Source organism: Rhododendron vialii, chromosome 7a, assembly GCF_030253575.1.
Source record: "Rhododendron vialii isolate Sample 1 chromosome 7a, ASM3025357v1".
Taxonomy (NCBI): domain Eukaryota; kingdom Viridiplantae; phylum Streptophyta; class Magnoliopsida; order Ericales; family Ericaceae; genus Rhododendron; species Rhododendron vialii.
In genome coordinates this window covers 18,577,194-18,599,495 of record NC_080563.1, presented here as the reverse complement: position 1 = coordinate 18,599,495, position 22,302 = coordinate 18,577,194, and the positions used below count along the sequence as shown (strand labels likewise).

The 22,302-nt window shown below is 40.2% G+C and overlaps 2 protein-coding genes across 6 annotated transcripts; both read right to left on the bottom strand.

The window, feature by feature from the left end:
* Positions 1–682: 682 nt before the first annotated feature.
* Positions 683–8,389, bottom strand: LOC131333142 (uncharacterized). 2 transcript variants are annotated; one of them, XR_009201728.1, is made up of 6 exons: positions 7,917–8,389; positions 4,058–4,188; positions 3,463–3,585; positions 3,121–3,248; positions 2,433–2,625; positions 1,125–1,241 (listed from the first exon to the last, which is right to left on the bottom strand). XR_009201728.1 is itself a non-coding variant. In XM_058367497.1 (5 exons), exons 1-5 carry the CDS (start codon positions 8,116–8,118, stop codon positions 956–958), a joined length of 870 nt encoding a protein of 289 aa, XP_058223480.1. In that variant the 5' UTR covers positions 8,119–8,389; the 3' UTR covers positions 683–955. The 2 variants fall into 2 exon arrangements, 1 of the variants encoding a protein (XP_058223480.1); XM_058367497.1 differs by lacking the exon at positions 2,433–2,625 and having other exon boundaries at positions 683–1,241.
* Positions 8,390–16,264: 7,875 nt separating this feature from the next.
* LOC131334882 (uncharacterized) lies at positions 16,265–21,444 on the bottom strand. 4 transcript variants are annotated; one of them, XM_058370185.1, is made up of 4 exons: positions 21,147–21,444; positions 18,939–19,103; positions 18,445–18,750; positions 16,265–17,064 (listed from the first exon to the last, which is right to left on the bottom strand). In XM_058370185.1, the coding sequence occupies exons 2-4, from the start codon at positions 19,077–19,079 to the stop codon at positions 16,492–16,494; spliced, it is 1,020 nt and encodes a 339-aa protein (XP_058226168.1). In that variant the 5' UTR covers positions 19,080–19,103; positions 21,147–21,444; the 3' UTR covers positions 16,265–16,491. The 4 variants fall into 4 exon arrangements, with proteins under 4 accessions (XP_058226168.1, XP_058226169.1, XP_058226170.1 ...); XM_058370186.1 differs by having other exon boundaries at positions 21,114–21,343; XM_058370187.1 differs by having other exon boundaries at positions 18,939–19,099; positions 21,147–21,343.
* Positions 21,445–22,302: the final 858 nt, after the last annotated feature.

Below are 22,302 nucleotides of genomic sequence, written 5' to 3'. Positions count from 1 at the left end.
TCTTGCATGGAATGAATTGATAATACTGTGTCAGGTTAAGCTACCCGACGTCCTCCTGGTATAGTTTTGCTCAAACTTTGCTCATTTATTGTGTTTCTACTGCAGTTTTTATTCGAAGAAACATTAAGCACTCAACGCCATCCATGCTAATAAAAGCTTGCCGGAATGAAACAAATACCAAATTCGCAGAATCAATGGAGTTGAAAGGGTCAAGAATAGATTAATCAGCACTGAGAATTAGAGTTTACCAAACACAGGTATGGAAACATCAAGGTAAATGGGACGTGAACCTGTGTTGCCGATTATTGTCAGAGTTCTGTTGAATTGAACTTTAACTAAAACATTTGAAAATAGGAATTTCACCGTGTATTCATGTTCCAGTAAAGTTCTGGCTGCAAAATGACAGCATGAAAACTTGTTTAGGTACCAAAGGAGATCGCTACGATTGTTACTGTATTTGTATCGAAGAGATGCGACAAAGTGTTCACAGCATTGTGCAATGTCTTAATCAAATGCCTAGTGGCATGATCAAAGCCGATAATCGTAAGCTATGTCCTCCATCACGATGTCAAATGAAAGCTTCATTTATTCTTTGCTTCAAGCTTAGGGAAGCCTGTTTACTTGGACACCATAAGTCATCCAGGGATGCAATCCCATAAAAATCTTGGACAACTACACCCTCTTTTGTCGAGGCTAAGAGAGCCAAAAATAGATCTTCCCCAGTATTCTGTTTCACATGTACAACAAAGTTGCTGACTTCATGACCAGCTTGCCCTCCTAAGCTTACAAATCTCTGCACTTCCCTGGGCACTTCACCAATCTCCCAGGATTCTACTTCATAAGTTCCCAATACATAAAACAGTTTTCACACTTGACTATGTATGATTAAGTACAACAGAACACCTACCCAGAAACACTCTTTGCCAAATAAAGTTACGACGAGTGCTACCTTGTATTAGGGTACTCTGAAAATCTCTGGGAGGCCGAGCTTTTTCCCATACTGGATCGCCAACCAACCCACAAATGAGAAGTACGCCACAAACAAAGACACCTGCTTCAAGCGGGTCAGCATCCTGACTCCACAGATTTGAGGCAAACAAGACTTCAGTTGTTGGAGAAATCTAATCAAGCTTAAGGAGATCAAGGAAGTTGAAAAACCAGCTACAGCACCAGCTATTGCTTCCCACTTTTTGAACCAAGACCTCCTGCTGGTAAACCAGGATTCTAATATCCTAGGAGACCTGTCAAACATAAAAGCCAATATTATTACCTAAAATTAACTTCTTAGAAAAAGTAGGGCACGTACAAGAGAGAAAACACCGCCATGCGCAGTTGTATGGGAACACATTCTCCTCGATCAATAGTCAATGATGCCCTATAACCATTATAAGAATAGTTTCATATAACCAGATTCGAGATCAACAACTATTTCTTTTCCAATTAAGAGAACAGGACAGGATGGCATATGTATCTAGATGAGCAACATATGCACCACGGTTGGTCCTTATGATTATTTGTTGTTTGCTTGGGGAGGAAAATAAGTAATTTGACTTATTTTCCCCTAGCCATAGTTTCTAAACTCAATTTAAAATGCTTTATCGTCTTTCATCAGTGAATCATCACAAAGCAAGATGTACCCTTGCTAGCTTGGCTGCTTATCCGGCTCCACTGTTCCAGCTTAGGTGGCTGACAGATGGACTAAAACATAATTTATCAGGACCTGAGATGGGTTGGTGAGTTAAAGTATCATTTAGTATATTGGGATTTGTCCCACATCGGTTAAATATCTCCTCCAAAAACTAGTATATGAGCTTGGGCAGCCTCTCCACTCTTTGCCAATTGGTTTGGAGGTGGATGCTTTAACATGGTATCAGAGCTAGAATTTCGGAGGCTTTTCCCCTTTGTTTGTGCCATAGTTGCACTTTATTTCATTGTGATTCGTGTGTTCCGAATCCTTTATTGACCTCTCCACGTGCGAGTCAGGGGTCGCACGTGCAGGGGAGTATTGGGATTTGTCCCACATCGGTTAAATATCTCCTCCAAAAACTAGTATATGAGCTTGGGCAGCCTCTCCACTCTTTGCCAATTGGTTTGGAGTTGGATGCTTTAACATAGTAAAACCAGTCTATGTGACTTCGCTGAAAAAAGAGTTGTTTATCTGTCAGTTTAGGAACCTAAATCAATTGTAAGGTAAAGGGTGATGGAGATATGCTTGCAGAGGAGGACACAGGTACGCAAATGATGCTCTCAAATGTTGGGTTGGACTTTCATGTTTCCTAAGGGACGGAGTTATGGAAAAGGTTCAGAGAAAAGAGCGGCAGATTTCTTTGGACAGGAGGTGATGTGATCAGACTTAGATCTCCATCGGAGTCCATCCTGTGGGGTGCTAGACATAGGTAAAACCCAGAGTTCTCACCGAGAAAGGCAAATACCATTAAGAATCAAAAGTTCCTTGAAATTAGATCGTCGAAGACTTGTGCACAGAACTTGCTATCTTTTTTTCCCTTCCTCTTTCAGAGAGATGTGGATGTCCGCTGTTTGAAGAATTTCGTTTGCATCTTTGACGTATTACCTAAGCCAAATTTACCATCTGTTCATAATCCTTTTGAAGCTCACTCGAAGAACCTGTCATGAACAAGGTTGTCAAGGAACAAAAGAGACAATTGCAACTATTGCATGATTTTGGCCTCCGTTTCAACAGCAAAGGCTTCCATATGAATCGATCGTGTAAATAAGGGCTGTGACATGGAAATCTATCTATCAGTACAATACACAAGTGTATTGCTCCTCCAATCTCCCAATTTAAATCCCTTCCCGCGTTTCTCTCCTAGTTAAAAATAAAAACAAATTCTAGGAGGTGGGGATTTTCAGAGAGACGTTTCTGGGGAGTTGAGCTTTACTATGTGTTGAAGATAAATCAAAATCACAGCTTTGGTCCTTGTTTGTTTTCTTTGTTCATATATTTCATAATTTTAATAATTTGAGTTAATTTTACTCATACTTCATTAATTCACAACAGTAGATATATGTTATCCCGTGCACAGAAGGGAACAACGTTGATAAATTAATAAACAAATGTAAGAAAATGATAAACAATAGGAAATACTTCATTCTACTCACAGGATAAAGAACCGTCTGAGCATCTCAACCGTAGAAGGATTTTTGGCATGGCAATTGAAGAAACTATTATGATAGATGTACACTTTGGAAAGGCCAAATGTGTACCAGCATTCATAAGTTTCATTCACCTAAGAAACACCAGCAAGGATGTCAGAACTACATCATTGTATCAAACTGAAAAAGAGTGATCAGGAATGGTTTGACCACAATCATTTCGTAAATCTGACAGAATCAATGACCGACACACATTTATATCAAGGCCCATGGTCTAGCCTTAAATCAATATAGTAGTTTGTTTCTGTGCCACAAAATGTTAGCAACCATGTGGTTTGCAACACCTACCTTGAATGTATCTTTTGTTAACCATGCAACACCAAAGTTAGGCCTGCAGTCAAGGGGAAGGGCCTCATTTGGAGCTTCTGCAAGTGAAACCCGTGTCTCGCCAGAACGATCTTTGTATTCGACCTGTAATTATAATACCTGATTCAGAAGCAAAACAAAAGGATACAGACATTTTATTCCACTATAGGGATTGTCTCCCACCAAAACATGCTCCACATGAGAGGAATACCCTCTCCGCTCAGCTACCCAAGTTCCTTGCACTAAGCCTTTTGAGGCTGATTCGAATTTTTAATAGGGCAGAAAACTCAAATAGTATATAATTTTTTCCTTACAAGGACATACATTCCAGAAAGCCAATAAAAAATAGAATTTGCAAACAAATTGTAACTGATACTCAGAAATCTTAAAACACATGCAAAACAAACAAACAAACAATAACAATAACTGAAAACAAAATAGCATCATGACCAGTATGCCAAATTAAGTTGAAGTATTGCTGAATTGGAACTTCAGAGATAGCTAAATATTTGTGATAAAGGAGTAAAGGACTCACAAAATGAATATAGTATTATACATCAATCAGATGGCTATTCACCTTGAATATAGAAGCCCAATAGTAATCATGACGACAGCGAAATTTCTTCCGTTCAAAAGGGTATAACACATGCTTTGCTTTATAATTGAGCAGCCCAAGTTCACACACCTTAGATGACCTAAGATCCACACCTGAAGGGAAAACAAAAACAAAAAAAGAAGATTGCGTAAATAATGCATGAAATTTGAAGCCAATTTTTGGAATAAAGCAACAAATAAAGGCACACCCAGTCAAAATGCATATGTAACAGCCATAAGCCATCTGTATCTATTAAATTACCCCAGTTCAACATTCTTTTTTGTGACTGCTGACTTCAATCATTCTCCTATAGGATATGCTCTTTAAACCAAGAATTCCACCTCTTATCTAAAGTTACGGGCATAAAAATAAACCAAACCTACAACATGATTCATGCATTATTAGACCAAAAAAGAAAACAGAGAAGGGGAAGGGGGAGAATAATAGGCAGAAGCATAAAGTCTTGTTCCAGGGGATTACATTCAACCAAAGAAAATGAATCTATATGAAACTTTCGCATTACCATAGGGCTCTGGGCTCATACTAATTAAAGAAGACAGCTCCTGAGATGTCAGTTCAGATGTAAAACAAAACCCAGTAAACATGCCATTCGATTTAACTTTGAGAAAGAGATCTTTTCTCAGGTATGGTAGATGTCAGATAATCCAACTGATGCTACTGTTCATCCATGTAAAATCAGTAATTTTTGAAAACATTTTTCATTGTGCAAAAATGAGGGCCAACAGCTCGGTCAGATTGATAACTGATCGATATGCTTCTTCCATAATATTCTGCCCTTGCAAATTGTTAGTTCAGATAAAGAAATAATTAAGGACGCATAACTAATAATTCAAACCAGCAGCCAATATAAGATTGCAGGTGGGGGAGGCCATAAGAAGCTTCCATCACTTCATAACTTAAATCCACTCATAGCTGCGGAGACAAAATAATTCAAAACTTTTTGGCACACTATTATTTGGGCACAAAATCCAAAACTCGTATCCCATAATGGGCAAATGATAAAATTCAGTGTTTTGAATTAGAAACCAATGGTGCCTAGAGTGGAGAGCAGTGAAGGCAGAGGACGACATAACTTAAGCAAATTAATCACAGGTATAGATCCGACACAAAAAAGAAAAACCATTCTTGGGGGAAAAAAAAGGAAAGAAAAAAAGGATAGATACAATAGAATGACGGCAAAGACACAATGTGTCTCATTGGGACTCAAAGGGCTGGGGAAGCCTTCTAGGGAGTATGGCAAGCACTACGGAGCCGTTGGCCAGAGGAGGGCTGAAATAAGAGGCAGCCTTGAGAGGAGTCCGAGAAAGGACAATAATAGAGATTTTGGGGCTGACTTTTGGCGCTAAAGTTTTAGATGGCTTTTTTGCCATTCGATTGTCAAGACAAATAAAATGATCTTGATTGATCATACTCAAAATTCCTCAAAGCCTACAAATAAAAAATGGGCTCACCAAAATAGGGTGACTTATTAGTTGGCCAAATGGGTAAGGCCATCGGGCTAGCCCAAAGGTGCGGCCCCCCTCAATTTTCCACCCTAAGTCAAAGTATGCTCTTTGATTTAAAGAGATTTCCATAAAAGAAGAGACAAATATCTTCTTGTTTGGAAATTAACTCTTTTCAAACCAATCAGGATACTGATTGAAGGGGTTACCAAAATTACCATCCCTCTCCTTGAGCCTATAAATAGAGACTCTTATTCATGAAGAAATGAGACCTTTTGGCTACCATTCTTGCAAGAGCTCTTCAGCACCTTCAAGAGTTCAAACATTCTACAAGGCTTATGCATATGCCGATTCTTCTACAAGTTTCACATCAAGCACTCTACATCTCAAAACTCACATAGCTTTCAAGTTTAATCTCTATCTTCAAGGGCCCTTTACTAAACTCATTTCCTTCGATCTTCTTGACACACGAAATCATCAAGCAGTTCAACTCAACACAAGCTTCAACAGATGTTGGATTAATACAATACTAAGAGATTGAATCAGAGGTTCAACAACTGTAACGTTGTAAAACCACAGAGGATTGTACTCACTACTTAAAAATTATTGAAATGGATAATTTGTGTGTCTCTTTCTTGTTCTTTATTGCATGACTCAAAGTTTTTTTGTTACGTGATGAACAAAGTCTTCATGATAGAGTATTGAGATGATTATTTTGTTTGGAATAGAGGAAGTTGGTCACTATACATGGTTGAGCCTGACCATGAGTCCCACCTAACCACAAGCGTCAAGGGTACATCACCATGGGACAATGCACTAGAAGACATAAGAGGGACAAGCTCATTTAGAGGACCATTGAAACGAACCATATACAAAGCCATGTGAATCGTTACCAACAAGGGAGGAGCACTCAGATAGAGACCACTCAACCAGAATGAGAAAATCAAATGCGTCTTAGCAAGAGTACCAAATGTTGTTTCTTGAAGTTTGCCCCTTAGCACATAGGTTGAGGAAAAGACAATTCAGACATAGGCCTCTTCCATCGTGACTTGATAAAGGGACCAACCATGACACATAACTATGCCTGAGTAGCCAGCGCCACCTCACAGGCCTAATACATGGAACTGAGCACAGGAAATGGTGATGCAATGTTCAACATGTCATATAACTCACACAAAATAAGGGAGAAAAAAAAAGAGAAAAGAGCATGTAGATAGTCGTTAATACCACTTTGCCCTATGCTGGAACGGTCTAGTGTGTCTCGTTCCAGTAGGAAATTGGTATAGTTCTCTTTACGTCATGTATTAATGATTTTCAGGTAGTACTGGCTTAGTTCACCCATCTTACACTATTTCTTACATTTTTTTCCACCAACAATTTGGCTGCTACCAGTAAAGGCAACACTGAAAGATTCCAGTTGGACATGTTTCTTGAAGCCAGTTGATGGAAGAAGGTTGTTGGTTACATTGCATGCTTGCAGGGAGGAAGAAACCTCCTTTTATAGGAGGGCTGATCCAGTGGACCAGCTCACCCTTACACAGTGTCTCATGCTCAGGAATAGTTATGTTGACCCTCTTTGCTGCCATCATTATATTCCTAAAGACCTCAACTACCAACTAGACTCCGAATCAGAAGTCGCGGTACAATACACTAATGATTAACCTTGGAGATTTTGCGTTAGGGAGTTGCAGCAGTTGAAACATTCTGACATTGTGTCTAATGCCAGGTTCTATTCTCCATTGCAGTTTTTTTCTCTCTGTAAGACAGTTCAAACTGCACATCCCCTTGCGAGAGGCGATAGTCTCAACAAACCTTCAATTCTATCCTCAAACCACAATTCCTGTGGTGGTCACAAGTAAGGTCATGAGTTACTAAGCTGTACCGCAGGGACCACGAGTATTCCTACTAACAGTCACAGACCCTTACCAACTCATACTCCAAAATCATAATCCCTTAACCGAGAAATTGAGTAGTTCCAAACCACCACCACCCACCCACCACCACACCAACCCCCCCCCCCCCCCCCCCCATTCTTTTGGGGGCGTGCATCAGCAAACAAGTATGCATCCCCCAAGGATTAGTTGAGGTGCGCAAAAGCTGGCCCGAACACCTGAGTTATAAAAATAAAAAGACGCACTTTTACATGAGATAACCTAGAACGTGAACTCCACCAGTACACTAAAAAACCTGTAGTATTGGAAGAAAATGAAAAGCAAGTGGATAGAAGGACTCAACTTTCGCTCAGTCAGGTGGAAGTTTTTTCACTAATAACAGTGTCATCGTTACATTTCATTTTTCCTTCTTACAACCAACCAAACAGACCCTTATGGATTTCTACTGAAATTTTAGGGATAAAGAGAGAGTTAAAAACAACTTACTGCTTGATACTATCTTGCATTGGGAGGGAACAGAGATCGGGTTGGAAATAGCTGTGCTCCCGACGAAAACAGCTACAAACCCTAGAACAAACGAGAACGACAAAAAGGCTATGAGAGAGAAGACAAGGGACAGGGAGCGACGCAACCACGAGTTGCGATGATCCTTGCTCTCCTCCTCCTCGGTGGTCTCGGCGGAATCCATTGGCTGTTAGTTTGATCGAGGATTAAGGGTAGGGTTGGGATCTGTTGCGAGAGATTCCGGCCACCGGAGGTGTCATCCGGTGATCGGAGGTGGTAGGGGCGGGCCTTTAGTTTTTGTTCATTGGACTTTTCAAGGTAGGGAAGAGACCTGGGGAAGATATTTTTTTAGGGAAGGGAGCACTTTGGTTTGGATGGATTGTGGACAAAATAGGTAATGTATCATTTGTCAAACTTCACTAGTGTTTTTTTAAATAAAAAGAAAAAGAAAAGAAAAGAAAAAACAGAAAAGCGTTCAGATTAGCTTACGCGCTTCTCATTTCTTTTTGAAGACCAATTCTATTGTACTTTAGCAGGTGTATGACTCAACGAGAGTTAAGAGCATACAACCGGTTCTCAAATATGAAATTTACCTAATAAGTAACACTAAGGTGTTTTTTTTTTTTGGGTAAATTAGCTTGAAATAGAAAAAAAAGCTAACCGAATATACAGCCTACAAGGGGCATACCCCAGGAGGAAAAAAATAAAAAAATAAAAATGACAAAAATAAAAATTGACAACGCCTAGGCTAAGTGGCTACAAAGCGCCAAAGCATTCTAATAAACGAATGTTTCACTCCCCTCTAAATAGAGGGAAGAGAAACACCCTGCAAAAGGAGTAATTGGTGCACTCCTTAGCAACCAGGATGTAAGATTTTGGCATTGGTACCATTTCTTGGACGTCTAGCATCCTCATGCCAACAAAAGAGTAAGACGGCCAATCAATTCTCAAGCTGTAGCAGCTAAACAGCAAGATGATATCAATGGCAGTAGCAGCAACAAGCTGCCAGCTTCCAAAAGCAGCGAGATACCACAGTAGCAATAGTAGCACAACAGATCTTCACGGTAAACAACAGAACAGTATCAGAACGGAGCTGCTATAGTGCACATAACATAAATGGACAGAAATCCACCATCTAGTCAACTAATAGCAATACGTTCCGACAGCAAGGATTTGCTTCACAGAACACAGCAAAACCATACCAGATAGAAGAGGCTAGGGACAAGCCCCCCAGAAGGGCTCAAACATCCCAAGGGACAACCCCCCTCGGGTAGGCACAATTGATGAAGGTAACTAATGCTGATATGAATAGCAAACATGACCAGCTGAACATGGAGTTTGACAAGCTAATATGATTATCAATCAGTCATGACAAGCACAGGAGCAGATGCACTCAACAATAAACAGCAGCTTGGAGCCGAAGGATACACCATCCAGGCTCAGACAACAGTGACATGCCAGTAGCAGGTGAAGAAAACAGAATGCAACAGCCAAAAGACAGCAACAAACAACAGCAGATTTGCCCCAACTGCATTTCAGCAACAGAGACTGAGGCAGAATTCAGGCCAGGCCAATATCTAGCAGAAAAGTAGCAACAAAAGAAGGGACAGTAGCAACAGCAAAACAACAAAACCCTATTGCTTTATCTGCTGAACTATTACTCCCTCGAGGCCTAAACCACCAAACTAGAAGCAACAGGGTGGATCTCAACTCCCTCACCTCTTCCTCACCATATGACTCCCACTAGATATTACCTCCTCTCACAAGAAAATTGAGGTTCAATCACACATCTCACGGGTACTCACAAAAACTGGACACACAAAGATGGATCTGAGAATAAGATATAAAACAACCTTCAAGGATGCCAATACAGAGAACAACCTGCTAAGATAGTAGTAATAACAGTAAGCGGAACAAATAATGTTAAAGACAGTAAAATCAAATAATGCTTTAACTCCCACTAATATTCCACTTAGTTACAATCCATTGTGCTTGAATCCTTGGAAGTTTGGACAGTGATAAAAGTCTTGTTCTAACCATGGAACTAATTTTGTGAACAACTACCTCCCAAGAAGAGGACTTGCCTTGGAATTTCCTCACATTCCTCTCTATCCACACATTATAAACAGTAGTTGTAAAAACCAGTTTAGTGATGAGAGCCTGGAGAGAGGTGCCTTTGACAGCAGAGAGAAAGGTGACCCAATCTGCCCATGGTCTGGGGAGCCAAGTAACATGGAGTTTGCATAAAAGGGAATCCCAAATTTGCTGAGAGAATGGGCAATTAAAGAAGAGGTGATCATGACTCTCACTCCCTGGCAAAAACTACACTGAGAAGAATGGTTAAGGCCAAAAAGTACAAGTCTATCTGCAGTAGAAAGCCTATTTTGAATAGCTAGTCATGTGATAAAGCTACATTTTGGAATGTGGATGAGAACCACACCAATTTGTGCCACAAAACCTTGGGAAAGGGAGTTCTCAATTTGATCCAAAATGAAGCAATTGAGAACTGACCATTGGGAGAGAGGGTCCATCTAGAGTGATCAGGCTCACTTAGCCTGGAAGCTACTAAAGGAGGTAAGGTTCTGCTGACCTCATTTAGTTCAAAAGATTGGATAATAGGAAATGCCCAATATGAATTATGAATGAGGTAGGACACCATAGCATCCTTGGGGATTCCAGAGTCATAAGCAACACTAGAACCGACTCTGTCTATCAAAGGGCCAAGAGGATGCCAGTTGTCATACCACAAAGATGTGGAATGACCATTCCCTATCACCCTAAGAATATAAGGCTGAATCAAGGGTCTAAGTTGCAATAGTTTCCTCCAAACCCAAGTGCAATCTCCAGGAATTTTCAAGTTCCAAAAATTCCTTCCTTTTATTAAGTACGACTTGACCCATTGACACCACATGGACTGCTCCACTCCAGAAATAAGGAACCAAATGTGTTTAGCAATGGCTGCTTTATTCCACACTTGCATTGACTTGAAACCAAGGCCACCCTCCTGCTTAGGGGCACAAAGGTGCTCCCAAGAGACTTTAGCACCAGTTTTCCTAAGATCAAGGCCTGACCAAAGAAATGCTCTAAGAATTGATTCCACTTCCTTAATCACCTTTCTAGGAATTATGAACAAGGAAGACCAATATGTTTGAATGGAGAAGAGGACATTCTTGATTAACTGAACCCTGCCAGCATATGTGAGGTCCCTGTTTGTCCATGTCTTAGTTTTAGCAATAATGCTATCAACTAGACGATGGCAGTCAGAGGCCTTGAGTTTGGTAGAGAGAAGTGGTACCCCAAGATATCTGACAGGCAATGTGCCTTCCTTGAATCCTAAGACCTCTAAGATTGCCAATCTAGTGCTTGTGTTAACCCCAGAGAAATAGATACTACTTTTTCCAGGGCTAGGTGAGAGTCCTGACAGAGTTTGAAACTCAGAGAGAGCATTCTGGATATGATTAATTGAGGTCAGTTCCCCTTTGCAAAAGATCATAAGGTCATCAGCAAAGCAAAGGTTGATCAAATTGGCACGACCACATCTCCAATGATAATGAAAATCATGCAGAAGTGATTTCTCTCTCAGAAGACAGGTGAGAACTTCCATCACAATTACGAATAGGTAAGAGGACAAAGGATCCCCTGTCTTAGTCCTTTTTTCCCTCTAATGTAACCAGTGACTTCCCCATTGATGCTGAGAGAATAATTAGCAGTGGTAACACAAGCCTGAAGCCACTTAATCATTGTGGGATGGAAGTTCATGGAAGAGAGGACATCTCAGAGAAATTCCCATCTAACATTATCGTATGTCTTCATAATGTCTACCTTCATAGCACACCTAGGAGTGGATGAGGATTTATGGTATCCTCTCATGAGTTCCTGAGTAAGGAAAATATTATCAGCAATCCTCCTACCTTTAACAAAACCTGATTGCACAGGATCAATTAACATAGGGAGGGCAACCTGTAATCTTCTAGCAAGTATCCTAGAGATACATTTGTAAATAGTATTACAGCAAGAAATGGGCCTAAAGTCCCCAACTTTTGATGGATTAGGGACCTTAGGAACAAGTGCAACAAGGGTAGAATTTGCCTTAGTAAGCAACTGGCTAGACCTAAAGAATGCTTTAACAGCTGCAGTGACCTCATAACCAATGATAGACCAAGTTTTTCTGAAAAACCCAGCATTATAACCATCAGGACCAGGGGCCTTAGTAGGATTAAGGGACCAAAAGGTGTCCTTAATTTCAAGGTCAGAAACCTCAGCAATCATGGCAACCTTTTGACTATCGGTTAGCTCCCTACTGACTACCTGATGAATCCTAGAATGCCCCTGGTAAGGAGTAGAATGAGGTGAACCAAGTAAATTAGTATAAAAATTAACAAAGCTTGTCTTGATATCCTCAATATCATGTATGAGAGATCCATCATCAAGCACCAGACTGGTAATCTTACTCCTATTTCGAATGTTGCTCATAGCTTTAAGAAATAAGAAGTACATTGGTCCCCAAGTTTAAGCCATTGAATTCTTGATTTTTGTTTGGCCAAGCTTTCCTCAGCCCTTAATAAAGTGAGGAGTTGTCTATGTACCACTCTTTCCTGGGTTATGATGGAAGGATTAGAGGGATGAGTTCCCAATTCTCTCTGCAGAATCTCAAGTTGTTGTCTAAATTCAACAGCCCTTTTAGAGATATCACTAAACTCCCTGGTGTTGAGTTGTTTAAGCTCTTTTTTGCAGAAATTTGAGTTTCTCACATACACAAAACATGGAATTCCCAAGGATCACTCTCCTCCAAACTTTCTGAACTACTATAAGGAACTGAGGATGATCAGCCAGGAAGTCAAAAAATTTAAAGGGTTTAGGGGAATTCCAAGGACTAGGGGAGATGCACACAATGGCTGGGGAGTGATCGGAAACCCCCGGAGAGGGAAAATGAGCAGAAGAAAAGCTAAAAGCTTTCATCCAATGCCCATTGACTAAGGCCCTATCCAACTTTGTACTGACAAAGTGGGAAGGGTCTTGCTTGTTGGCCCAAGTTAAAAAACATCATGTATACCTCAGATCATCCAGTTCTAATGCATACAAACAATGATTGAACTCATCCATATGAGAGGGCCAGCTAGTATCACCCCTAAACTTCTCATTAGGGAACCTGATGGCATTAAAGTCCCCTAGAACTATCCAAGGGGATGAAGAGCTAAGCTGGCAGAGGCTAGACCATAATGCCTACCTATCTATATGGCAGTTAGCCCCATACACAAAAGTTGCAAAAAAGGGTGACCCTCCACACTTAGGCTGAACCTCACAATGCATAAATTGGTCAGATTGGTCTAATACTTGGACACGCATCACATTAGGATTCCAACACACAAAGATCCTGCCAATGGGAGCTTGAGGATAGTTGTTCACAAAATTCCATTGAGGACAGACAAATTTCATTATTTTGGCAGCCCAGACCTCCTTTATTTTATGCTCCAACAACCCCAAAAGAGAGAGCTTATAGTTGTTTACAAAACTTTTAGCCTCTTTTTGCTTGATTGGATCATTAAGACCCCTAATATTCCAAAAACCAATGTTAAGAGGTTGTAAAGTCATTAAAACAAGTTTCTAAGCAACAAAAGATATGCAAATGGCAGAAATGGAAGTATTAAAATTGCCCAAACAAAAAGGATATGAGTGAGCTAATTCCCTCCACTGTTTAGGGAACATGCTGACTGCTCCCTAACTTGTTTCCTCCATCTTTTCCTGGCAGACTTGGATAGAGACTGATAAGTATCCATGCTTTCAATAGAAGCCAACTCGGCAGCTTTCTCCCTGTCTCCCAAGTCTTGAAGGTCAGGTGGTTCGGGAGTTGGGGTTATTTGCAGTTCAGCATTAGTGATTACCCTTTCCACCTCCATAGGATCAGAGCAATTCACTTCATTAGAACTGCCATTCTTTAATGTATCTGTGAGAGTTGAATCTTGTCTGATAAGTAAAGTGGTAGAAGTGAGTGGATTATTAGAGCCTGCCTCATGAGTGCTACTTACTACTCCTTCTAGGACTTCCAACACTTCATCTTCAGAATCACCCTGTTCTGCTAATTGAGGCACAATGAGATCTGTTGACATGTTTAATTGGTGATGAGTTGAATTGGCAGCTAGTGAGGATGATTCACTACAGGGACCAACCTTTTGTTTTCCATTCCCTACCTGGGTCCAAACAAGATTTGCAGGTTTGGGTGGTAGTGAAGAGGTGGAGGTTTTTTTGGCACAGCAAGCTGTGGAGTGCCCAAACACATGGCACATTTTACACATGGGAGGGAGAACTTGGTATTCAATAGGTACTACCACTGATTCCCCTTCCACAATAACTGTAACCTCATCTGGAAGCTCAAGCTCAGCACTTACCTCAATGCAAATCCTAACTTTAGTTGATTTTGTTTGGAGAAGACCTAGCTGTCTAGCAGTCCTGGCTGTGGCTTGATCTACATGCAAAGGCCTCCCAATAGTGCTAGCTACTCTACTTAAACACTCCTGGTTCCAAAGTTCAAATGGTAGATCATGAAGTTTGACCCAAGCTGGGATTTTAGTGGGCTGATCCTGGGCTGGCTTCATCATTCTGTGCCAGTCCTTAAGAACAAGGTATTTTTGGGAGAAGAAATAGGGTCCTCCCTCGAGAACCTGCACTTTTGCCTGTTCATCCTTAAATTCAAATAGATAAAAACCAGCAACATCAGGCTTGACAGCCACAAAGAGGTCTTTCCATTGTCTCCGAGCAGTGGATACAATGAGGGGGTAGGCCATTTTCCCTTCTAGAAAGTGGCCTATCAAATACTTGTTCCATTTGCCCACCTCAGTCATCTCAATATCAATCTCAACTTGGGCTTCTTTGCCTTTCTGTAGGTTCGGAAAAATTAAGTATTCAACTTGGGCTTCTTTGCCTTTCTAAGGTGTTTGATTAAATTGAAAGCTCAAAAATTAAGTATTGAAACTGAATATTACAATTTTTAAGCGGAAAAGATATTTGATAAACATATTAAACATTGAATCAAAACAAATAATGATTAATTTAATCCCATTAGTATTTGTGGTAGTGCTGGTGGTATAACCCCTTCAAAATGGTGTAACTCAAATTTGGTCTCAACTCCATTCGACCCGCCTAAAGTTAGGGGGTGTTCGAGATTGCTCTTTAAAAAATAAGTACTTATTTGTAATTTTTAAGTTTAAAAATAATAAGCTTATTGAAATTAAAAAATACACAATATGGATCTTGTTTGATAGATATCGATGATATCAAACCTTGCAAAAAAAAATTAAAAATTATTTTCGTAAGCCTATTAACTTTAAGCTTGAAAATAGATTCTTATTTTTTAAGTACTTGTTTGAGAAATCCACCGCAAACAAGAAACAAAAGCAGAAATATCCATATGTGCAATTTTGACTCTTTTCTGGCACACTCTTGGTCACATTATCCTTCAAAATGTCTTGCACTCATACTTCCAATCCTCTTCGCTCTCAATCCTTGCTTTCGCGAATTTTCTGTAAGTTGATAGGTGTTTCAAAGACGCTTTCACGCTCACACTTGCACTTTCGCTCCTGCACGAGAACTATGTGACACAAGTCAAACAACCCTCTCAAAAGAGTTTTCTCAGCGGGAAGCGGGGGCTGCTGTGCCCGATTTCTGGGCCCACTCCGGTCTCGCTCCGATGGTCGGAATCGTTCACTTTGTAGAGCTCGTCGAGTAGAACAATTATGCAAAAAATCAGCTTAATTGGATATCATTAAGCGCCTGATCAGAATCTTTTTATCTTGAAAAGAATGAATCAAAAACACTGGATCAAATCCACTGTAACATATAGACCGAGAGTTATATGAGCTCCGATCAGGCACTTAATGATATCCAATTAAGCTGATTTTTTGCATAGTTGATCTATTCGACGAGCTCTACAAAGTGAACAATTCCGATTATTGTAGCGAGACCGGAGTGGGATCAGAAATCGGGCACAGCAGCACGCTGTTGTCCCCTTGGGGACAGCAGCCCCCCGCTTCCTTTTCTCAGTTATCAAAATCAACAATAGAAGTTTGAATCACCAAAGAAAAACTCAAACAGTGACAACTAAAAAACATCCACACCCGGTACGTGCATCGTCTACAAAACTGACACTTCTATAGTCTGCCAGCATCACTGCATCAGATTATCATAGTACCAATTTGAGAGCATAATCACGAACCCAATTTTCTTAAGATGAGAGCAAAAACACATACAAATCTGCTTCGTCTGCAAAGGTGACGCGTCTATAGGAAAACATTCCTCCAACGATGCATATAGCACATTCTGCTTCATCCATGATATGTTATAGAAATAAAGGTGTTTTTCCACTGGAGAAATATCTCAATAGTACAGTGATGGCGGTACATATGAATTCCATAGTTTGTCTCAAAAAGAAGGAAAAGAATTATAATCATGATACATAACTTGAAATCTTGGTCCTTTACACACCTAGTAGCATTTTTCAACCCACTCTTTTATTTCTAATACTACTTAGTAGTACTCACTTTTTTCGGTGGCCATCGCACACTCAGAAACACACGTTGGCTGCCGTCCCGGGGCCAGCAACCTTGACCGGAAGCGGGTCCCACTTCAGTCCTTCTGTGCCGCAATGAGCACCTGCATTAGCTGCCTTTTCTCTCTCCTCCTTAGCTTTCAGACGTATACGCTCTGCCCTAGACCCAATGACCTGTCCCAGAATAGAAGCCCCAATCGTTACCGCCATAGCATTCTTGGGCATCAAAACAGACTTCCTAAGCATCGCTATGAACGGCACGGATGCATGTATCGCTGCAAACCATGAGAGAGAAAATTTTGTAGTGTGCTCCTTCCATATCCCCAGAGGAATGTTAGCCAATATGCCCAACAATCCGATCACGAGCATCTTAGAAAAAAGCGGCTGAGGGCGGAGGGTCTTGACAAAGGCAGTCTGGGCCAGGGCAGCTCGGGCAGCAACTATTGCTGGAGGGCATTTGAACTTCATGCCAGGTGGTGGCTGAAAAGCTTTCGCGACGAGTGGAAGAACACCGCTGACTGCTCTATAAGACTTGGCGATTGGGCAGTTACCAGTTTCTAACCACTCATTTCCCAGCGCCTCGTGTCCCTGAAAGATGTACAACAGGATGCGCAGTTCATACCTTGAAGAACTATGAAGCATGGACACGGACACGAGGATTGCGACACGGATACATTGAATATAAAAGACATAGATGTTTGGTATACAAATTAGATTTTAACTTTTTTCTTTCAAATTGAGGATGAAAAGCAAATAATATTAGCATGAAGCTACACAAGCAACAAGAATTAAATAAATATCCAATACCTAAGCTTCCATGGCAATTTTGATGTTGTCCCAATTTTTCTAAAGGACCTTCTGCCATGCTAATGTGCTCCTATCATGTCCCCAACGTCTCCAACTACTAATCAGGGGCGGAGCCAAGATCTGTATTTGGGAGGGGCCGAACTAAGAGGAGAAAAAGTACAAAAAAAAATGAACTTTTGAATATTTATTAAGTATATTACCAGTAGAGTCCATAATTTAGTTGAGTATACTAAAAAAACAAAATGTGGTGTTTCATTTTGTTTTTTTGGTTTTGTGTTAAAAAGAAAATTTTTAAACCAACTATGAGAGTCTTATTCCACCTTTTTTTTTAATCGGGAGTGTTATTCCACTTCACATATGGCAAATTGAGTTACAGTCAAGTGGTAGACGCCCTATACTCCTTGCACCATGTGAGTGTTCAAACCCCAATAGTCTCCCCTTTCCCCTAAATTAGTTGTAGAATAGGATTTGTCTTGTCAAATAAAAATTTGCATGCATGTGCTTTGGCTAGCCCCCATCCCATACACAGCTCCGCTACTATCTAAGAAGCATAGATAGGGACACCGAACACTGATGACACACAGATACTTTCCGTCTCAAAAATATAGGATACAAACATGCTGGGGAAATGTTCAATCATGTATATATCTGAATATAGTACTGCCTAAACACATATATCTACTTATTTTTACTTCCAAAATCACATGAAAGATACAATCTGTTATGGAACATCTAGACACAGGACTCAAGAAATTCCTATAAAATAGGGCATGGTCACAGCAAAGAATTCTCAAGACATCTTTAAATAATTTTCCAACTTTGTATATCAAAGCAAATGTCAAAGTTGATTAAATTTCCATACACTACTCTTCATGAATGATTAAAAATAGTTCTAAAAGTAGAGAATAAGGGGTAATGTTGGAAGTCCAATAAAAAATCCCAAGGCAACAAGCATTTATTGCATGTCCCTTACAAAGTTGAGTTACCCACAGCCAGCAATATGAGAAAGAGGGCGTACGAATGACTTTCTCTTATGACTATATTTTGTTGTGAAAACTGAATCAGTTCTCCTTTACTTACAAAAGCACAAAATAAATCGAATCACTCCTACTTACAAAAAAAGAATTTGTGCATTATGTACATTCAGTCAAACAAGTTTACCTTAGAAGATGGGTCTCTGTTCTTCGATGACCCGGAGTTCTTTTTTTGATTATTCCGGTTCTTATTGAAGAAATCAAATCCAAATGGCCACCCTGGCCCAAATCCCGTCAAACTTATGGTGGCAGCCTTTGCAGCTAAAGGGTTAAACTGAGGTGCAGACTGAGGTGCAGGCTGAGGTTCAAAGCTGTTGTCACGAGAATAAGACTTCTCCGAGAGCGGGACTACTCCATCCTTCCCATGAAAGATTTTAAAAGCCCTATCAAAGTTGGGCCCGTCTTCAAAAATTGGACCTTTGGCTCCCCTTGACTGAAGAAACAAAAGAAATGAGAGAAGTCTTGTGGGATTGGACCAATATAGCAGATCAAAGACATGGTTAAATGAAAGGTAAATACAAACTAAACAAACTTTAAGTACCAAACTATCAAGCATGGTTTAGAATTACAAAACGATTCACACATAACAGCAGAAATTTCGAAAGGCAAAAGCTAACTTACAGGAATAGGGATGTTCACCGCAGAGAATGAGAAGCTAGTGGGCTTGTTAATGTTCCTTAAAAATGGACATCTTAGGATGTCTTGCCTATTAAAGGGGCACTCGGATGTCCCATCATTCATCCCCTTCAAGAAAAAGTCCATTGCTTCCTTTTCGCTGAGAACTTCCTGTACAAGCAGGTAGTTAAGTATTTAAATGGTACAAACAATGGAATGACATAAAGTAAATACTGCGACCATTTGCAGGAAAGAAAACCTATAACAGCCAAAGAGGTTGACAACAAATACATAGTGAAAATAATGTCTTGCGCAAAGCAAAAGCAACACAAAACCAACAACGGGATGTAAAAAACCAAATAAATAAAAATTCATCGTCAACTGTCCAAGCCTCCACTAAAGAGTCAGTTCAACCGCGGACCAGAAAATTGATCTAGGTAGGATATTCATTATCACTGCATTAAATGCTTTGTATTCACTAGCTTCTGGATAGATTCGGATCCTCGTCCTCTGTCCATATTTTGCCTGTCCACATGTGGAGGGTTTAACCTGAGGCTCCTAGCACATATACAAAGTGATCCCGCCAACAGCCCACGCATGCTCTGAAGTTAGTTTTTGGGCAGCGTCTTATTGGACATTCAATGATAGAAGAACAGCCTAGTGGCACTGCTGCGGTTAATTGAACTGTCTTCTGGTCAATCCCCTCTCTGTAGCTCTTGCCCGTCTCCTCTCTATCTCCCAAGAGGTAAGAACTACAACTCCATGACTTCTGAATCATGCTTCTTTGCATAAATCAATCTAATACGTATGTGCACATACTCAGTACAAAAGAAAAGCATAATTTGGATCTGCATATGACCTTAGTTTATGTTCGATTATAGTATTAGATCAGGTTTGATGCTGCAATTGATGGCATCATTGCATTTCTCCCTTTTCCCGTAAACAAAACCTCATTAGGGAGAAACATGCTTCTTCTTTTTTTTCGTGTGTGTGTAGGTAGGAGGGGAAACATTCTTTTGATCAATAATTACGGAAATATGACCCCAACCAGGATTCAAAATTAATAGCATGTATGAATAATCATCGGAGGTCTATACACAGTGGCTAGCCAGAAATAAAAATTAATGAATCATATATAGTCGCCTGGTCGGCAACGCCACAATTCAGCACTAGCTACCTAACCTGCAAGATATTTGAAATAAACTTGACCCAAATACTGGCAGCCAAGGTGGTGATGGATACACACCATGCCAGCACCATCAAAATTAGTATTTCCCCAACTGGTACCTTAAACCTATTCATCGGACAATGTCAACTGAACGCCAAGAGACAAAGTTGCACAAGCCTGCCTCCTTGGTGGTCTCCGACTCTCCATATACGGGAATGCGCCTTTGGCTATCAAGCTATATACTAACAAAATTATGAATAGCCTATATTATACTCCATATAGTGGAGTATAAAAGATCTAGGATGTATAAAAACAAGAATCCCATAAGGTGATTACTAATATATCCATGGTGGATGACTGGCTAATTCCAGGCTTTGGTCGTGAAGCCTTTGACCACCCACAACAGTATTTCTTCCAACCTTGAGCTCAAATGTCTCGAAGAATGATTTGGGGAGGAAAAATTCCACGAGTTCCCAGATATTGGTCAGATTGTGATCATACAACTTCGTGCACGTGTAGGATGGCCTAGATATCAACCGATCAAAATCCATTTCATATCATAGAGAACATAAGAATACTAGAACAATCAAACATAAGAATACTACAACAATCAAACATAAGAATACTAGATCCAGTAACCTGAAAACGGAAAACCCCAACTGAAACCCAAAACCCAAATACTTAGGTATCAGTACCATCAATCTGAACTTTGCGGATCAAAAAAAAAAATCTGAACCTTCAAACAAACCAGCACGAATTTTGCACTCACATTTAACAACCACCTAAACAAAATCCCCTTCAAACCCAAAAATGAAACCCCAAAACTTGAAGATCTCAATCGTAAATTAAAATCAATAAATAACCCATATGCTAATTTGATACAAGAAAGCAAGAGAACAATTGGGTCAAAAGATCTACAGTCATCAAAAAAAAAAACCAAAGCTAACAGAAACAATCAGAATCAAACCATGAAAATACAGAAATAAAAGTGAATTGGCAAAGAGATATTATACGAGATTTTGGGAAATCGGGAACAAATAACATACGTCGGAAAGAGTTGTGGTATTAGCTGGATATTCCAAAGCTGGAGGAGAAGAAAGAAACAATTCGTGTGGAGAACACAGACAAAAGCCGGGGTAATATGGGACCCGAGCCGGTTAAGAGGTCGGGTTGCCGGTCAGAATGGTTGTTGAACGGTTGAACTTGAACCGGTCCCTTTGCACGCACCCACTCCCCATGCGTTCCACGTGTTCCCCTCAAAACCAAATAAACAAAGAAAGTCAATAATGTCGATGGGGGGAAAATATTGAAAAGAGAATGAGAGAGAAAGTGCTGGTGCAGCACAAGTCGGCTTTTTGGCGTCGCCCTATTTTTCTGGAGACTAATGTGTGGTCAGATTTTCTGTGCCGAAAAATTTTGGTTTCTGTGCCAAAAGGTATTTGGCCGTTAGAGTGTGTGTTTTCAAAACTCAAGATCCAATGACCGAAAAACTTCTCGACACAATAATACATGAGTTTTTTTGGTACAGAGGATTTGATTCTACACAAAGGGAAGTGCTACAATACACACCTCTTATTTAGGTGTGTATCATATGCACCCTTATTAAAATACACTAAAATGTTATGAATCTCAAAATGTTACGAATCTATTGCTAAAAAGTTACGAATCATATTGTTGAAAAGTTACGAATTTTTAGTATAAAAGTTACGATACGAAATAAAATGTTATGAATGACCGGTCCTACAAGTAATTTTTTATGAGGTGGCACAATATGAACCACACAATAGGTGCATATGGTACACACCTTAAATGAGTGTGTATTGAAGACTTTTCCCTACAGCAAATGTCAACGATTTGCTAATGAGAGATATTTTTAGTGGTGGCATGACTCACGAGTCACGACAGAGCTCAAGACCTGTGAATCCAAATTTCTCTGTACATCTGTTTCTATACATTTTCAAACGTTGGATCAAGTTAAAATCTTTAATATCCATCCTCCTAAATAATAAGAACCGGATTGGGGATGCCATTTTTCAATTTGGGATGATTTTGCCCTTCAATTTCTGCCATTTTACCAATTGCCCAAGGCATGCCAAGTTCCAGTTGGGCCCCTCGCAACTTGTCGTCCGCATGGTTAGGTCGTGGGTGGTTTGGTCAGTCTGCGCAGCCTGACCCGTGTCCAGCTGTTGCCAACTTGCCATC